General features: G+C 36.0%; 1 protein-coding gene across 2 annotated transcripts in view; it reads left to right on the plus strand.

Annotated features, from left to right (window-relative positions):
* LOC134792227 (phosphatidylinositol 4-kinase beta) overlaps positions 1–20,935 on the plus strand; it is a 90,629-nt gene that overhangs the window by 56,574 nt on the left and 13,120 nt on the right. For both annotated transcript variants that reach the window (XM_063763486.1, XM_063763487.1), the window contains exon 3: positions 15,614–15,814. In XM_063763486.1, coding sequence (XP_063619556.1) covers positions 15,614–15,814 — 201 coding nt within the window. The remainder of the gene's footprint in view (positions 1–15,613; positions 15,815–20,935) is intronic.

Genomic DNA, 20,935 nt, shown 5'->3' on the forward strand with positions numbered 1-20,935 from the left:
CCCTAGAAAAAGCGGGATTGAGAATAAGCAGAGAGAAAACTGAATATATGCACTGCAATTTTGCCAATGGACAAGCCCAACACACCCTACACCTGCAAAATACTGCGCTTAAAACTGTGCAAAACTTTAAGTACCTAGGCAGTGTAATAACCAAGGACGGCTACATAGACAACGACGTAGCGCATCGTAAAAGTACGGGCTGGCAAAAGTGGAGGGAGCTTACAGGAGTACTCTGTGACCCGAGGATGCCCATCCGCGTAAAGGGAAAAGTGTACAAAACCGCTGTCAGACCAGCAATGTTATATGGCGCAGAATGCTGGCCTCTCAAGAAGCAACAATCCGACCAACTTCACGTCGCTGAAATGCGAATGCTTAGGTGGTCTGCAGGAGTGACACTCATGGACAAAGTGCCGAACCGTTACATAAGAGGCTCGTTCAAAATAAGACCCATACAGGACAAGCTAACGGAAACACGACTCCGATGGTACGGTCATGTCATGAGAAGACCGGAGGACCACATGACTAGAAAGGTGCTAGAGTGCATGAAAGGACCGAAAAAGAGTGGACGACCCCGACTTACATGGATGTCTGTAGTTAGGAAAGACCTAGAGAATAAGAATATAGATCCAACGACGACCCAGAACAGATATAACTGGAGAAAATTGATTAGGAGAGCCGACCCCAAATAAAAGTGGGATAAGGCCGGAAGAAGAAGAAGATAAGTTCCGAAAAACTCATTGGTACGAGCCGGGGGTTTGAACCCGCGACCTCCGGATTGAAAGTCGCACGCTCTTACCGCTAGGCCACCATCGCTTCATTATATATCTATAATCTGTGTATAATCTGCAAATATTATATATCTACTATAATTAGTCTAACGCATTCACTGCCAGAGGGCGTGGCCTAGGAACAAACTTGTATGACGGTGGACGCACATTTGCGTCGGGGGCAGTGAATGTGCTAACCTGTTCACTTTAAAAACCCCAAACGATGTACAGATTAGCCGTTTGGCACACGCATACTAGAGGTCAAAACAAAATTTTTGACCCGCAGTTCCTAAAAATATTTCCCGTAGGAGGGGAGTACTGAGTCATTGTTTTTTTTGTATGGGAGGGATTTTTTTTTTTTCAGAAAAGCTTTTTGAGGCGATTCTAAAACTATACCACATCATTACATTTCAGCCATTTTTTTTAAATTAAAACAAAAATAATTTTCAAAACATACCAAGTTTGGGCTTCTCCAGATACGATATGGCTGATTTTTTTTGTACAATATACCTCAAATGATACGTGATATCCTCATAATCTAACCCTCATAAAGCAATTTTGAAAATAATTTCATTTAGTATTTTTTTTAAATTTTTCAATAATACTAAGTGATACAGTCCTACTTCAGTATCTATTCTACGAGACTTAATGGAACTGTACTGCAGATACGGTGCATATTAATCATAAAATGATACGTAATATCCATATATCCAACGGGGAATACCTCTTTAACCCTACCATACACGATTGGTTTCTAAAAAAAAATTTTTTTCTCATAAAAAAAAAAACAATGACTCAGCACTCCCCTCCTATGGATTTTTTTTTTAGGAACTGCGGGTCAAAAATTTTATTTTGATCTCTAGTATGCGTGTGCCAAACGGCTAACCCCGTACATCGATTTGCGGTTTTCTATGAAATTGGGGTCGTACGTTTGCCGCTAAATAGGTTAAGGCGACGGTAGCGGTGGGTAAAATATCAGATTCTGTCAATTTACCCCATTTCACACACAAGCGCACTTCACGCACACTACCTCACTTTACTGGGACAGGTCAGTGACCCATCATGTTTTTTTAAGATTGGACTTTTAGTTTAGTATTGACCACTAGCCTCCTTTTAGGGTAAAAGCATTCCATTTAAAGATGAAAGAGAAACAATGCATTTAATCTTGCTTTCCTTGTCTGTTCATGTCACACGTGACGTACCTATTTAATTCATTTGATTGTTGACTGTTTTACTACCTTGCTTTGTCGAGATACGCGTTTTGTACAATTAAAGCGAATAAAACAAGATGTCATTAAGTCAGATGTAAAATGTTATTTACTACTCTATACGGTTTTTCATAAGGTGCAAAATCCATTCAATAGGAATTTAAATAAATAAAGTTTCAGCAGGGTGGCAATTCCATTTTGGCGGATAAAGCGAAACAGAATAGTTCTATCGAACCTGCTTACAAATTTTCACGAGAATCAGTTGAGAAATGTGATCTGCAAAGGAGAACATACAAAAGCATTTTTGCCCAAGCTGAAACGGAGACCTTTGCTAACGCTCGGCCAATGATGGTTTAGGTACACCTATAAAAAATGATTGTCCCTGCTGTAATTTTAATATCTTTATATTTCAACCGGTATAGTTTTACCTTCAAAAATAATCGGTATCGCTAAACAATAGCGGTACCTTACTACTTATACGTTCACGAAATCGGTATCTGCATAACTTGATTGTTAGTAAACTAACCCGGAAAATAATCTCAAAATCACCGAAACATTTATGTACAGTCACCTGCAATAATATGTTACGTCATTAGCGCCAACTTTGCCTCCAGGGAAACTTTGCCCAAAACGACAATTTTAAACAAATTCGTTAATGTAGAAAAATTGATAATAGTTATGGCCACCCTGCTGTTTTTAGTAGAAAATTGGTTATATTTCTGACAAAGTATATGCCAAACTTGTGCATAACTTGACTTGGGAATTTTGAGTTTGAGCGAGTTGTCTAATATAGGGTATATTTCGGCGGGCAAAAAATTGATAAATAATGAATGCAAGTAGAAAAAATTGAGAACCCTTTGACAAATATTTCCGGGTTTCAGTTATAACACATGAATCATAGATTATGTCTATTGAGATTTAAACTAATAAGGCCTAAATACACAAAAGTTTTAGCGGTGGGCAAAGTAATCCGGTAATTTGGCATCCATACCAACATTGCCCACCACCAAAAACGGATTAGGGTTGTCACTTTCATCTAATTTACCCAACTTCGCAAGTAAAAGAAGGTTATGTTTGTACACTAAAATAAGTTTATAAATATATACTGTATTTAATTTGTCTTATTATCCTTTATTTAGATGTTTTATCCCGTTAACGAATGAAAACACAACAAAAATCATATTTTTGGTCATTAAACTATTGTAACAGATTTTCTCAAAAGTGACAACCCTAGCCTTTGTAAAATGATTAGGCGAGCCTTATTTGGAAATGGGCAAAAACGGGTAGGCAACATTGCCCAGCAAATTTATTTAAAAGTTTTTACACTTATCGCTAAGTTATTAACACGGAATGGTAGGATTGCCCAAAACCTTTAAGTGATCCTTAGACATCATCATCATATATACGAGCTGTATTTGAATACCAAATTGACTTGGGCAATGTTGGCGAAAACCCCGGATATTTTTTTATTTGCCCGCCCTCTAAAACGCAAAAAAATGGGTAAAAACACGATAAAAAAATGTTTTCTTCACATAAACTGATGCGTTTGATCACAATGGACGTGCTGAGCAAAAAAAAGTCATATGATGTGATTTTTTTTGAGAAATTCGTGTTTAAAAAAAAAGCGGGCAAAGATGATAATGAGTAATGACGGTACCTACTCTTCGAAGGTCGCAAAAATATGTGACATGCTCTTATGGTTCTACAAATAAGATCGTGTCAGATATTTTTGCGGCCTTCGTTGTGTAACATAAATTGCAGGTGACTGTACATTTGGAATAATTATTTTATTTAGTTTCAACGGAAGTTTCAAGTTTAGTACGAAAATACTTCAGATATGCAATATGCACAAAATGTAGACCTAATCGAAATAAAACATTGCTTTTTGTAGTAAATTTATAAAACATTCGATACATAGGTATACATAACAATAACCAGGCCACAACGCTATTGGCCTGTAAGCTTCATCTCGGTCTCCAAAGCCGCAAAAACTTGCTAGTACTTAGTGCTGGTCTAGCCTTTATTTTTTCTTGAAGATTTTCAGAGAACAGCACGTACACGCATTATACATATAGACGGAACGAACGGCATAATCATAATAATTTATTCGTCGCAATCCATGGTATTACAGATCTAGTTACAAGACTTTCAGGTATTACTTATACGAATTACATAACTCTTCCTGTTAATAGGCAATATTTTAATATAAAAGTTCTATAATATAATACAAGATTACAGTTGTCATCAAAATTCATTGACATACAGAAGTCAAATACGTTTTTAAAATGACGCAAAATGATACCAGCATAATAAAAATTGATCCCAATCAGTAAAGATGAGTCTTTAAACTTTTTTCATTTTAAGCGAGTTTTGAAGGAAGATAATACTTAAATTCGACTGTAATCGTATTATTTTAAGATAGTTTACTGCGGTTTTCAACAATAATGACCCGTAAATAACAGCAAATGAAATTTAAATGAGACGCGAGCTGATATTTATGTACCCTATTTTTTGAAATACATTTTATCTACTGGTATGCTTTCTCGTGTGCGTATATGATTTAATGTCAATATAATTGTCAAAAGCAAGAAAATCAAGCTGTCATTTTCATTTGAAGAAGTACACGTGTGCTCCGGTGTAGCCCCAACGGGCATCTGACTTGAAGAAGAATTTTGAGTGATGTCGTCAATGTATGGAAATTGTTCGAAAGTTTACATTTGAGATTGAATTTCTGTGTTGTCTTTGTGAGTAAAAATATAAATCGATAATAAATTGGTAGCTGAATTATCTAGCTTCCAAAATCATACAATAATTCAATTACTGTCAAAGACAAAATTGTTTTGCTTCTGTCTCAAACGGAACTCCATATTTTGATTTTTTGATACTTTTAGTGTCGATTTGTAGAGAATAACAGCAAATTAAAAATATAATGGCATAAAGAGTCGGTACACGGTTTCTTCGTGAATAAATTTACGTGTAATTTAATGCAATTATCAAACATTTATTGAACAAATTATGGTTACAAAGTGAGGTCTAAATCGAAAACGTCATATACCGGCCCCTTAATAATAGGTAACGCTATATCCTACCACGGCGGTATAGACAAAATAAATATTGAAAAAAAAATGATCCACGCGGCTCGTAAAGTGAGCATTACGAGCCGCGTAGATCATTTTTTTTGGAACACGGAGGAGCTACACATAAAGATAGAAAATTTAAGTCCAGGGGGCCGATGTTTGAAATTCGACCACTCGATTTCGTGTATTTCGTTAAATGATATCTCCACTACTAGGCGTTTAAATTCTACTAATAGAATTGAAATCGAGTGGTCAATACCACTTTACCACTAGATTCCCAATTTCTATCGCTCCTATCTAGTAGATGATGAAAATATTTTGAATTAGTCTCTTTTTTCAAATTTAATTTCCAAAATATCGATCCTAGAAGAAAAATTGTGAGGACCAAACTTGTAGAGAATCAAATTTCCTAAAATGTTTGTCCTCACGGTTTTACTGTAAAATCAAAAATGGCCGAGTTATTCAAGAAAAACCGTTTTTCGAATATACACAGGAGCCTGAACACTACTTTTTGAATTTACACTCCCAGTGACCCCCCCCCCCCCCGAGGGACCTACGAAAAAAAATCCAACAACTGATTATTCACGGGTAGGGTCGGTTTTTTGGATATAATGACTGGACTAATTCAGATTCTGCAAAAACTCAAAAATGTATTCCAATTACATATTTTATATTTATTACATTTAAGATTATGGTCAGGGAAAAACTTGAAAAAACGCCTGGAAAACCGGGAAAAGTCAGGGAATTTGGGTTATAGTAAAGAGTGGTCACCCTGAGTTACGTACATTTATTTTAAAACTAAAATAAGTCTTTATTTGCATAATAGTATAATAAATATAATAATCGCGGTTGAAATATCAGTCCTTTTTAAATTTGAATATACAATGTTAATGGAAATTTACACAAATGTCAGTTGCTACGTTGTAATTTATGGTTAAACAAAGGAGCTGTACGCGGAAAATGAAAAGGCAAATCTTAATAAACGCGACTTTTAGCCTGATGTAAATTAATTACGCTGGTAAAGTGCAAAAAACAGGTACCTGTGTTATTTAATAAGATTATGCTAATGGGCTGTAGGCTGTGAAATATTAAACAAGTTCTTTAACCGGGTTCGCGATAACGAACACCGGGAGTCGCGATTGCCGTGCTTTGTTTTGTTTGTGTCAGATAATGCCGGCCAGATTTGAACAATTAGGAACGCGAACTTAATCCGTGGTTGAATGTGTATTCGAAAAAGTACGAACTTAAAATACGATGAGTTGTATTTAATATGCGTGGTTGGTGAATCTAATATACAATGTACCTATCAGATACCTACGCGTTAAGTATTGTATATGATATAAGTACTATAACATGAAAACAGGCTTAGAAACACCTCAAGTAGTACCTTTTACTTAAATTATCATTACTACTTACTACTATTACTTAATACTTACCTACTTACACTTACCAATATATTAATGTCACAGTGTATCAGGTTATTATTCTTCCATTCTGTAAGACACGTGTTCCGTTGATATTTTATCCTTAGTCCCATAAGCGCCACTTGCACCATCCCACTAACCCGAGGTTAACCGGTTAAACCGTCAACTCAGTGTCAAATTGTACAGGTAACCATGGTAACTCCAGATTTAACCTGTTAACCCCGGGTTAGTGAATGGTGCAAGTGGCCCTAAGATCCAGTTGCGATTCTAACTTTGTCACCAAGTTTAATATGATACCGGGAAAGCAAACGGAAAGAAAGATCTTTCCGGTATAATTGTTTCAGAGATTATCGTCCTACGTTGCCTCAATTTTCTTGAAGATCCACTTTATAAAATTATGTTCTAAGGCGAAATCCGCTTACGCTATCACGGTGCGCAATTATGTTCGTCCATATTTAATTATAGATACACCCAACATAAAATGAAAACAGTAGAAATGCGTTGACCTAATTCTCTTAAGTCGTCAAAAAAATAATACTGCTATTTGTTATTGTTCGAAGTTGAACAATAAAGAGTCGTGACAAGCGGGTGGCTATTGAAAACGAAAGGGAATGTTAGTTCTTTTATTTGAATGAATCAATTTGTACCACTAAAAAGGAGGGGATTTTTTTCTTTTGTTTCATAGTTTCGAGCGCCGATTGAATGAATCAATTCGTTCTTTGTTTGCAACACAGTGTTTAAATTAGAAATGCAATGGAACTCGTTTTGCAATAGAAATAATCAACAAAATTAAGTAACACAAAAAAGCATATACTAGTTATTAATTTTTCAAAATAATAAACTCATGTCCTCGTATCGAAACTATTAAATCTGTGAACATTTCAGTTTTTAATCATTAAGCTTCTCCTCTCTCTCAAAATCAAAATAATAATATCTATTTACCATGAAAGTATTACACAACAAAAAACATTGTAATGATCTCCATACTACAGCTTGCATCGTAAACATCTAGATCTTAGAGAAATACCAGGTGCACTTTATGGGTTCTCATTATGTTAGGACACACGATGTCATAACAGTAAGTTAGCCGCCGTTAGAGCTTCCATTCGGCAGATTATCGCGCATGTCCGTAACTCTATCCGCACTCATTACCAGGCCGATGATAATTGCTTAACAAACAACCAGTTTCGACAGCCAGTCAGTATATGGAAAGCCTTATTTCATTGCAAAGCGCGCTGTTATGTATAAATTCAGCACTAAACGTGTTTATTTTTCAGTTGTTTCATTTACACTGCGAAAATATAATAAAATGTAAGCCCTGACTTTCCCTACGGATATTATTATGCCCCGTCAATGTTTCTTGCTTTCTTTGATGTACAATTTTGCGTAAAGTACCAATCAAAACGATTAAAAAATTAATGCTAATTAGTTCTAAAACTATTGTGGCAGTGGAATATTATTTATGTTCACAACTGCACAAACACTAATTAACATAATCATAGTCAATAACTTATCACGATACATAATGTTATTACAATCAATTAATTATCAAGATGAAGAATTGTCCTTGTAATATTAATAGGTACAATAATAGATAAATCGCTACATTCTGATAACGAACCATTATAGTTTACTTAATCGAAACCTCTTGTTTTAGGTACATGAGTCTTTGGCGGCTGAATGGACTTAATAGTGTTTTTTTGGATTGTTGTCATATAACTTTCCTTATGTATAATTTTACTTACCTACATCTGACATCAAGTCTGCACGAGATTCAAGATTATGTTTAGTCGCCGTAGAGAAATAGAGTCTGTTCGGAAAGAGAAGAGTCGTGGAATGTATTGGGCCCCATAAATTCCACGACTCTTCTCTTTCCGCACAGATTATAGTACCGCAGTATCGCAGTGGAACGAAATAAAAGGCATTTTATGACGAGTTACTTAGTTGCCAGGGCGAGGCTTAACGAGACCTGGTAAAATATTCGAGTCATACGAGCAAAATTCCTGTTTCCGTTGAGGTATAAATATTAGAGATGCCCCGAATAGTGAATTTGGCCGAATACCGAATATTCGGTCCCCCTCTCGGCCGAATACCGTATATTCGGCGACCGAATATTCGGCATGACATGCAAACATTTTGAGTCACAATTATTATGTAAACTGTTCGCCAACAAAGCACAACGTTTGCTGAGATATTTTTTTATGTAGAACTGTGGGCGCAGCACGGTTCCATTTTTATCGTCTATCACTATGCGCGTCCCTTTCGCACTTACATACTTGTTAGAACGTGACAGGCATGGTGACAAGGGATAAAAACGCGACCGTGCTACGCCACCAGGATTAATGAATGTAGTCAATCAAATCAGACCCATGATAAAAATAATAGTTATTTGTTTTACAAGGGGGCAAAGTTGTTGTTTAACCGCTCGTGCTAATATTGATACCCGAGCAAGCGAAAGATTCCAAAATTGAGCCACGAGCGTAGCGAGTGGTTTGAAAAATGGAATCTTGAGCGTTGCGAGGGTTTCAAAGCACGAGGGTTAAACAAAATTTGCCCCCGAGTGAAACACAAAATTTTTCACCACACCAACCCGAACCAAATATTAAATGTAAAATATCAAACAAACTCAAATCCAAATGAATTTTATTAAATATTTATCATCTAAAATCATCATTTAAAAGTCAATTATACCAGCAAACATAAGAAGCAACTCAAAATTTGCATTTGATTACTTTGCCTCACATGTGAATAAAATGCAATTTTGCTATCAGTTTTTAAAGTGCAAAGTAAGCCTTTCTGAGCTGGTGTGGTGAAAAATATTTTGTAATCAACAAATGCTCAAAAACGTGCCTTCGTATTTAACTACATTCCAAGAATAAATTTTAAATTGGTTATATTTTTGTGTAATTTTTCTTTTTAGGTAGGTGCAACAGATATTCGGTATTCAGCCGAATAGTAGGCAACATTCGGCCGAATACCGAATATTCGGTAAAGTGGCCGAATAGGCCGAATACCGAATAGTTGCTGAATATTCGAGGTATCTCTAATAAATATGTTTTACAATATGAGGAAATATAATAAAAAGTATAAAAATACACTATTTCGTGACTTACTTGGAAATGCGGTGATAAAATACTTAGGTATGCTTTTATTTAGCGATAAAGTATTCTTTAAAAAACTTAACTCCGTAATTAAGCTGTTTTTATTTTAGTTTCACGCTACCGACCGATCACAAAACAAAGTATATAATTCCATTCACAATGAACTCAATTTGCGCCCATAACTCTTTATGTTTTTTTGCTCTTAGCCATAAACAATTGAATTCATGCTATTTAGAAGGAACTTCAATAAAAGCTGTTTTTAAAATTAATCAAAAATAATGTACTTACCTAACTTATTTTTTAGTTCTTTTATGAATCCGCGTATTCAAGTTATGATGCACATATTAGGTATTTTAGGTATGAGACATTGCGACAGTACGATTTCGCTCCATATCGTGGAGTGTGTAACAGGTAGGTACTATCAGTAGAACGTGAGTAGAGTTCGCTATTGTTCTTTTCATGGGTTTGCTCTGTCAAATCACTTACAAGGAAACGTTTCCGCGTATCTTTTATTCTGAGCATGTAACGTGCGAAACGGCCATAGAATTCCATTAGCGAAGAACATTGAGCATGTTTAATTGTGCTAGCTGCATTTCCATACGGCCTTCTTTTTCGTCCAACATTTCTTTTCACGTCTCAGTCTACTTTTCCGTGAATCTCTGCGCCGAATAATACACTTAAAGTATTTGTTATTTTCTTTAACTTTCAAGTGTGTAATACATTATTTTAGCCAGAATCGGATAACGTTAAATTTCCTATTAGTTTTCTCTTCTACACAATATGTTTATTTGAAACATAGTCTAATATGGTGTGAACTGTTTTGTTACATGTAGGCGTATATCGTGCAGGTGTGGCTGTGGCATTTGAGAGTAAAAAATGCCTCCGCGTGGGTAAAACTTATGTCATGCGAAAACCATTTCATATCCTACCAGCATTAATGATCAAGTCGGTAATTAGATTGAAAGGTTGAACCGAGACAAACATGTCAGTTGCTATACGCAAGTAAAATTGTAACTAATACTAGTAGTTCGCCCCGAACTGAGAACTCGCGGTTAACCAAAAATTATATACAGCCATTGAGTTTGTTCATTGAACGTTGCACCTACTTATTAGTTATAATTTATTCTGAGCCTACTTAGGTACTCGTATAGTGCGACATAAAATAGTAGAAAATAAATGAGGGCGCCACTTTCTACGTAACTGTCACATTTTTGACGTAAAATGCTTACACATGGCAACAATTTAGTATGGACATTTTTGAGTTCCATTTTATTTAATTTCTACTATTTTACGTCGCACAATAGGCGGCAATGCCGGCAATTAATCAAAAATCACGTGGATTTATTGCAAGGTCTGTGGAGCCCTTAACTGATAGATCTAAGCAAAGAGTAGTATGTATAGATGGTCAAGCAAATCTTGTCAGTAGAAAAAGGCGCGAAATTCAAATTTTCTAAGAGACGATATCCCTTCGCGCCTACATTTTTCAGATTTGCCGCCGTTTTCTACTGACAAGATCTGCTTGACCAACTATATATTGATATATAGGACAAAAAGCATCATTTTTTGCATCCATTTTGAAGCGCCATCTGTAATTCTTAACCAGAAATATCAACGTCAATATCAGGGGGACTTCGACTTTGAAAAAAGGCTTCAGGGTATTTATTAATTCACGAAAACAGATTAGGTACTTTTAACTTGACTGTTGATGTAAATAAAATAGGTACCTATCATACACGGCTGGAATAACACACAATTGACCACGATACAAAATTACACGCAGCAGGCTGTGAATCTACCCGCCATGATTTTTTCTGAATTTTCTGGTAATAAAGTTCTCAGCAACTACTTTGTTTCATTTAAATTGTAACATTGTAAAACCGTAAGTATTTTTATTTATCTGAATTATGTCGTAGTAGGGGGCTATTCATAAATTACAATTACGTCATTTCAAATTAGGGGGGGGGGGGGTCTGGACCACGGATGACGATAGCATGAAGTAGGAGGAAATGGGGTTGAAGCATGATTTTTGGATGATTATAGGGGGGGGGTCAAAAATCGATGACGTAATTTATGGACAGCCCCTAGGTACAGACAATAAATACGGTGTTTTAATATGTTGAGTTTTATTTGACTAAGTTGTTTTTTGTGACAATCGCCTCCATGGCAACGATGGATATACTTGGTCAAGCAGATCTTGTCAGTAGAAAAAGGCGGCATTTTTGAAAAATGTAGGCGCGAAGGGATATCGTCTCATAGATAATTTGAATTTTGCGCCTTTTTCTACTGGTAGGATTTGCTTGACCATCTATAAATAATCTTTTCTATCAGATGTTTTTTTGTTTGTTTCATGCCCTGGATTAAGACGTTTTGACGAAATAAAGTGAAGCCATATTAAAAAAAAGTATAGCGTTAAGTAATATAGATGGCGCTATTTTTTTCGAATAAAGGGCTTTATATACCACTGTCCCTTCCCTGGATTTAAGTCACCATAGAAATTAAAATAAACTGTATCTGTGCTAAGGGGCTGTCCATAAATTACGTCATCGATTTTTGACGATTTTTGACCCCCCCCCCCCTATAATCATTCAAAAATCATGCTTCAAATGACCCCATTTCCTCCTACTTCATGCTACCGTCATCCGATGTCCAGACCCCCCCCCCCCCTAATTTGAAATGACGTAATTTATGAATAGCCCCTAAGCCGAAATATTTCCTGCCAAATGTCAAATACCTATATTATGTTTATTTTATTTTATGTTTATCTTGCTAATTATTTCAAAATGGTAAATTTAAAAACGATATTATAAAAGTGTAAACCGAGCACTTTCATTTGATACTAAACTCGACCATGTTTTTACAAATAAAATGACCAGAATAGCAAGACCTCTCACAAACAGCTTTTTGGCCTTTTAAGCTCTTCAATCTCAATAATCCCTTGATCAAGCCTGCTCATAATTTAATGACTAAAATATAATGCCCTCGATTACACGTTTACCCAATTTCATCTAAATTAGGACAAATTTACTTAAGTTCTTGAGTATCAAGCTATCCTCTGACAGTTCAGCTTAAAAACATCGAAATGCCGGGACGTGCCCCTAGCCGGCCGCGTGGCCCAAGTCGAATGTAAGAACTTCGCTCGCTCGTTCGATCATGCGTTTCTTAAGGTGGTATTCGGATGAAGACTGCAGCAGCATCAGTATTGCAACTTTACTGAGGCGTTGACGCGGGCAATATCGCTATTACTTATTAGTTTCCATGAAAATTTGCGTTTTAGACTCCGTCATTGGCAAGTAACAATATGTAATTAACTAATTAGGTACATTACCTACATAATTAAATACATATATAGCTAACCCGGTTATCTATTTGTAGTCGTTGTTTAAATAAAACATTTTGTCCATTCCACTAATTATAATTAGGCCATGGTGGGTGTAATTAGAACTATATTTGGATGGCGCAGTGAAACGAGGAAACTGTGCCGGTTCTCAGCTATTACAAGGCCGGATAATAATTCATTAACAATATTGTGATGAAGTCGTGAGGCAGGGGTCCTTATCTAATCTTTTATAGTCGAGTAATTCGTTCCTGATACGTATTTGCAATAAAGTTATTTATATCTTCTAATGAATTACGTTGAATACGGTGTACAATAAAACAATTGCCTATACATTTATGAATCAAGACGATTGGTAATTGGTAAGGTAATTAAGAAACACAAAAGCTTTTTTTTACAGGCTCGTCGACTTTCACCATGTTACATTTACTAGACTATGTAAACAGTTTACTGTTTCTCAAACGGTATTTATAGACTAATATTATTAGTCCACGAACTGTCAAGTCGTATGGGTTACCATGGCAATACACTAATAATATTAGACTAATATCGTTCGAGAAATGGGCCCCTGATCCGTCTATTGATTATTTGCATAGTTGCATAATACTGGCCGCTGACGGCGTAGAAAATTAAAAATACGAAAAAAATTGATACGGTTGGTTGTTACAGTCAAGGTAATATTAAGGTATCGACACGATCAAAATGCCAAAATTTATATGTATGTAAACACTACCTTAACGTATGGGCAATAAGGTCGTGTAGGTATACATTTTTTTGGCACTTTAACCGTGTCGATATTTAATACCTTGATGCACCTATAATATGTAGTAGTACTGTACGAATTCATTTTACGATAGTAAGCTTGTCCCGATCATACTAATTTTGCGGTAAATATGATACTGTAAATACAGTCTCTGTAAATCCTGTAATGGATCGTTAACACGCGACACAATGTCCTTGTTTTCATTTCAGTGAGAATCAATAAATGGTTTCACAATTAACGACTACGCCAACGGTTTATTGTTTTAACGAATTTCCTTTTAGCATATTTTCTCTCTCTCGATTTACATTAGGAGTTTTCTACGAAGCTTAGTTTTCCAACTCGATCTTTATAGTTCACTTGCCGAATACCGAATATACCGAGTTATAAATTATACCGTTACGTTGGTTTTATTCATTGCGTGTTCTCTAAATCCTATTATTTAACAAATATTGCTGTTGCATGTTCCCATAAAAACTGTATGGCGGCAATGGCATTGACCTGGATGTTACAAGACTTGTGCCCGGTAGTGGGACGACTCATTGTTGGACGTTGGCGTAATCGATGGTAAACTGTTTGGAGGCGCCTTCCCAAATCCGTACTGTTTACTTACTAAGAAGCGAGGGCAAAAGAAGAGAATTCTTCTTAAGAATCTTCTATAGATAGGTAAAAACTGCATGAAAATCCGTTCGGTGGTTTTGAGCTTATCGCGAACGTACAGACAGACGCGGCGGGGGCCTTTGTTTTATAAGGTGTAGTGTAATATTTTGTAAACTACTCGTTTCTGCGTTTGAATTCCTTTCTAGCGCACGAATACTGGGGAGTACTCTTTTGCATATATCTATTATTTCTGGCTGGAGACCAAATTGGTGCAACAATAATGTTCAACATACGGTAGGCAAAATTAAATCAATTATTATTAAGTACCGTCGAGCAAATCGCCAGCTTTTCAATCATATTTTGTGTCAATCAATCACTGTTTTGTTTGTTTATTGGAGAAGTGGCAGCCTCATGGGCCCTTGCCAAAATACAGTAATAGATCACAAGTAAAATATTTCATAATACAAAGTATTATTGCATGATGTACGGTGATAGGCCTTCACGATGCACTGGAGGATAGCTGGAGCAGCAGTACAAAGCGTAACGGCGGCCGAGACCACGAACCGCCGAATGATGTCCAAGAATTGGTTGCTTATTCGTATTTCCAGAAGAATTCTTCATTAACTGCACCCGTCACACTTGCTATTCACTGCATAATATGCTATCTAAATTATACATTAAACAGCAAAATGCAAAAAATAAAAAAAAAATGTCTGGAGCACGATCCGCCATGTTCCAAGGATCATTCGAAAGTCCAATCACTGTTTTGTATTCATGAACTTTTGTGACATTGACATTTTGGTTTTGGTGGACAAACGCGCTGGTATCATAGATTAAGTAATAATACATACTATACTAGCCTTGTATGCTGTCATAACATTAATGTCAAATATGTACCTACATGCTAAACAAATGTTTCAACACCAACAAACACAAAACAAGTTTATAATTTTACAATTAGGTATTATTTTTGAGGCTCCTACTGTAATATGACAGCCAATTTGCATTTCCTTGCCGTATTTGAGTTTATATGGCCATTTAAGTACCTTTCAAGGCAACTCGCGTTCTTCGTACTATTTAATTAAAATATAATGATGCAGCTGCAAATATAGTTACCTTTTCTTATTAAACATTGAACAAAAGTACGAGTATTGTGTACCATCTTAGTGTCACCCACTACAATAAGAAAATGGAAAATTAAACTAGCAAAAATATTACATGCACGACCTTTACTACCAGCACTGCTTCTAAACAATCGTGTGAATCTGTTTAGTTACTAAGTTACTAATAATAACTTTACTTTGTTTAATAAACGTTAACATTAAATAACCATTGTCTACAGTTTCTCAACGCCCTCACGAGCATCGGTCGAAGGCTGGCCGGAGTGCAAGACAAAGAGCGAAGAAACGGACGGCTCAGGGCCGAGCTCGCTTCGCTGGACCTCAACCTGCCGGCCAGGGTGTGGCTGCCGCTGCACCAGCGCCCGCACCACGTGCTGAGGATACCTTCGCAGGCTGCGGCCGTGCTCAACAGCAAGGACAAGGTAAGACAAAGAAGGAAAGACTACTTCAAATCAAATATCATTTATTTTCAGGCAAGCCCATAAATTACTTACATACATATAATAGTTAATAATAATCTTAAAAGCTAAAAGCCATTTTCACCACACAGTTTTCTACTGCGGTTTTTTCTGCTACACCTATTCCGGTGTAGGATTCGGAAGATTTCCACGATACTGCCGATATAGGTACCTCACGCGCGGAACGCGCATCACGAACGAGCTGAAGTGCACGTGACGATACGATCGTAGCTGGAACACCCACAGCTCGTGACAGGTCTTGCTAACATATTCCACCACTCGTCTGCCGTGGCGTGGCCTCAGAACTGAATAGGGAAGGCCGGCAAAAACTTAACGTAAATAGGTGAATCTCTACACGATGGCATTTTTTGTATATAATTTGACAAAGCCATTACCAATCAAATTGTCAGTTGTCTTGCCCATTAGCTTCCTTGCCTCGCGATTGCAGCGTGAATAGGACCAATATACTAGATTTAATAGAACTATAATAATGAACATAGAATAGAAGAAGTTCCTTAGATTAATGGACATTCTTGCTAGCCACAAATTGCACGATAGTTACCATCGTCTAGACATATAAAGTGACTACCATAGTACCTACCGCAGTAATCGACTTGTTGAGAGACGGCCGAAGTTTGAAACACGAGCCGGCGGTTCGTCCGTGTTTTATCAACTTTGATTGCTGTTGCAACATAGTTCCTACCGCACGGGGAAATACAATATTATATTTTAAACTAGTTGATATTTTGTAAACTTTGCTTGCACGTGTTATAGTTACAAATGTATTTCTGAGAATGCAGTGATCTAACAGTTTGATTGAATGTATCTTTTTTTTCAGTAGGCGTGTAGATGTGTACTTTAACCCTTAAATGCATGATTTTTTCTTTTTGCCCGAAATTAATATATGTATCACATAATTGTATGCCGATTCTAGGAAAAATAGTAAAAACAATATAACTTAGATTTTCAGTGCGAAATCAGTGTTAGAAGTTGAATTGGCTAAATCATATTTATGAAATTTTCAGTAATAGATATATGATTTTTTTTACTACCATTTGTAAGGTACACTATTTGTGATATTCCTATGATAAAGTTTTTAGATATAAAATAATTACAAACCCCGAAACCACCGTTCAAAATCACATAAGTACTAAAAATTATTTACTTCTGGATTTTTCCAAGCTTTCCAACTTTTCGTCTTAAAACGATTGTAATTTTTATAAATTAAAAATATTGCGTAAATTTAACCCTTAAATCATCACCCTGCTACTTGACGTTTGGTATAAAGGTGCGTTCAAGAACGTAAGCCTTTTTTTTTAATCCGTGAGCTGTCTAATGCTTTGTAGACATTTGGCAACACTATGCATTTAAGGGTTAACCCTTTGAACCCCACGCCAACAGTTACAGTACAGTGTAATAGGTACAGACTTTTTATATTATACTGTAACAGTTGACGTCTTTCGCGGCCAAAGATTTAATACAAATTGTTGAAACAGTTGGCTACGTTACGCCTCAACGACTACTGTAATTAGAATCTTATAATTAAGCCCAAGAGTCGCAGAGGCACTCAGGGTTGACACTAGCACATTGCACGTTATGATACAGAAATACAATCGCTGTGCATCCTACGCTGTTTCACTCCCTATTGTGTGATAAACCTCATAAACGAAAACAGTCGCGCGTCAGTAATCAGCAGGCACTCAGGCAGTGTTAAATGACCTATTAGACTTATTGAATTGAAATTTACTGCCAGTTTGGTCGGTGTGCTCAAAATTGCCTATAAAAAAAGTAAAATATGTTAGTTTACGTTAAATTATATGCTACGTTTTTCTGCACGCTGGTTTTTACGCATGATTGTTATCATAATAATTATGATTATTCTGATATGCCTGTAATCGCTCTTCTTGTGCGCTCTGATAGCTGTTAAATATAAATCAACAAATGGTGTCATGACTTATTATGCCTAGTAAATCATTCGTAATGTTTTGTCGTTCTTATCTGCTGAAATTCCATTCGTCGTAACCTTTCGTAATATAAGTTATCTATTCATTTCATTTCATTTATTTCCCACCTATAAGCTGACAGTATTTCACCAAAACGCTTACACGGTATAGTACAATAAAAAAAAAACTTAAAACTAAACAGTTGTGCATAACAGGCATAAGTACAATAACAATTAAGTCACAAAATAAATTAAGTCACAGAATATACCAATTAATTACACAGAAATCACAATAAATAAATTCAATTTAAGAATTCAAGTGAATTTTGAAGTTATTTACCCGAATGACAAAGCAGGAAGAATGATATTTATTGAACGTACATATGTCTATCTGAACTCATGGTAGTTCAATTACAGTATAGGTAATACTCAATCTATGTAGTTTTGCCTAAATATATAATATAAAAACAGGAAACTAGCACTTTGGGCTTTGTCTCTCAAACAACTTTGCAAAGTACTTTGGGTTTTGACAATTTTGTGTACGATCCATCTTAGTTAGGGCAGTTAGATCGGCTAGATATAGAATGAGTAACAGTTTTCGGACATGTCATGTTAAGGTTAATATTTATGTAGTATACTAATATCGAGACCCAGGCGCGGAATATACCTACGGTAAATTGCGTGCAATGGCTCATGGGTATTTCCTGACAGGATCAATACAGGAACAACAATTACTGAATTGTTTTTGACTCAAAGTATGTACCCTTCCCCCAAAGAATGAAATTACCACGTTTGACATTTTACCTACTGTGTCTGTAAGACAGCAAATGTCTGTAGGATGTGTAAAAGTGATCTGGTCTGTATAATTTGCGAAACTGTTCCTTGAGTAAACGTAAGTGATATTATAACCACTCGTAATCGCGATTGTAAAATTGAAATAGAAAGACATGCTTATTTTATCTTATTGATGGATATTTTTTCAATGTAAGTAGTCAAAGTGGTATTAACTATTTTTTTTAGCTATAACTTAATTACTTAAATGTTAACACCTGGCCCGCTTAGCAACTTCTGCTCCTGACTGTACCTACTTGCCATTATTAACAAAAACGGATATTAGGTAAATGCCAATCTGCCGCGTACCACAAATGGGAGGTACTTATGTTTAAAATTATCCGGCAACCAATGTTTGATTAAGTTAATAACTTAATTAAACAAAATAACAAACAAGCAGACTCGCACTGAGCGAACTTGTAACAATGTAGTTAAGTTGTTATGTGAACAATTTCACCGGCGCCATGGTATATTTTCTGCTTAGTACGCCGCGCCTTTCTAATGGTTTTACTGCATTACGTACGTAGGTATAGGTACCATTCATGTTCCGAGTAAGCCTGTTTTCCACTCTCGCTATATCTTAGTACATACATATCCCTGACAGTTTGTAAGGAAAATTCCAAATTTTGTCTCGTCTCTAGGGTTTCAAATACCGGGATCCCGGGATCCCGAAATACCGGGATCCCGTCTGTTTAAACGCATTTTTCAATACCGGTATTTTTTAATGCAATACCGGGATCCCGGTATTTTCAAAAACAAGCAAAATGTGCCGATTATACCGTTTAAAATCCAATAAAATGATTAAATTCGGCTGTATCAAGAAGATTACCTGCCCATTTAATAAAAGAAGATAATTTAATTAAAACAAGATCTGTGCATTTGGGTTAGATAAATATTTGGTGATGAAATCTGATGTTCAGGATATGATATTAATATAATTAGTTCTTAAAATTATATCAAAAAGTAGAAAGAAATGAGCAAGGAATTGTAGTATGGCAAACTTATTTTTGGTGGCAAATTTGAATATAGTTGGCTGGTTTATTGGGTTGAACTAAAAATGTGACTGGTGAAGTCAACAAGGCGGATAACATGATTGCCAACCTGGAGGGTGAAATGATAATGATTGCAGATGGCGATGATTGTTTAATATCCAAAGCACCCAGAACGCTGGGCCAAAGTATCCACGGACTGGATCCCACAGGATGGATCTCGGGGCAGAGGAAGACCCAAACGTAGATGGCGGGACAACTTCGATACATTCTGTGTGGAGTGGCGAGAGTGCGCATTAAACAGAGACAAGTGGCGGGAAAGAGGGGAGGCCTTTGCCCAGCAGAGGGACACACTAACAGGCTAAAAAAAAAACATTCTAAGTTAAGGACATACATATCTGGTGTTACAACACCATGTGAGCCTTTTTTTATAACACTCAAAATTTTAAGCAATTCATAGTCAATACCGGGATCCCGGGATCCCGGTATTGATGAAGACAGTTCCTGTAGTAATACCGGTATTGAAAGAAGTCCGGTATTTGGAAGCCCTACTCGTCTCTATGTGGCTCATGTGATATTTCGCATACTGTCTAATAATGTCTTAAATGTGACGAAAAAAAAATGAAATAGCAAATAAAATCTATTTGACTAGGACCGTCGATGTTTTTATCTGAACATATTTCAAGAAGTACTTAATTTGTTAGGTAAAAGTAAAAAGAAAAAGTTAGTTTATTATTGACCAGTAACAGCAGTACCTAGCATGGTCAATAATAAATCAACTTCTTTTCGAAGTCAGGACTTCGACGTCACAGTTAACTGACTTTACGTGAACCTTATTACAGTGTCATAGTCTTCTTAAATTAAACTTAATACTTTGCTCTATTTGGCAATTAAAACTAGCCATGGAAACTGTAAAACAAACCAACCCCATGGTAGCTTTCAAGGTGCAATAAAATTATCTCAGGAACAGGAAGTATTTTATTATTACTTATGCAAAATAAAAAACAATCGCAGGAGACACCTGTTACTTAATAGTAGAAAAATGAAACTTGTTTTTGTTAAAATTTTGTTTTATGTTGTAGTATTAATGGCATCGTGTGAGTTAGTTTTTTTTTTACAGAAGCTATTAGAAGCTCGTGAATGTTTTTGCACGAATTTCTTAAGTGTGATCAATATCACATTCGAAACAATGGTTTCGGAATTACCTTGCATAATATTATTATAATATTTTATCACGAGATCCGGTTAATGCCAAGTTTTATTGCATCTATTGTACGATAAGAAACGTATCCTATTGCGACCTTAGAGCCAGGTTTTTTATTG

This window comes from Cydia splendana, chromosome 7 (assembly GCF_910591565.1).
Source record: "Cydia splendana chromosome 7, ilCydSple1.2, whole genome shotgun sequence".
NCBI classification, from domain to species: Eukaryota; Metazoa; Arthropoda; class Insecta; order Lepidoptera; family Tortricidae; genus Cydia; species Cydia splendana.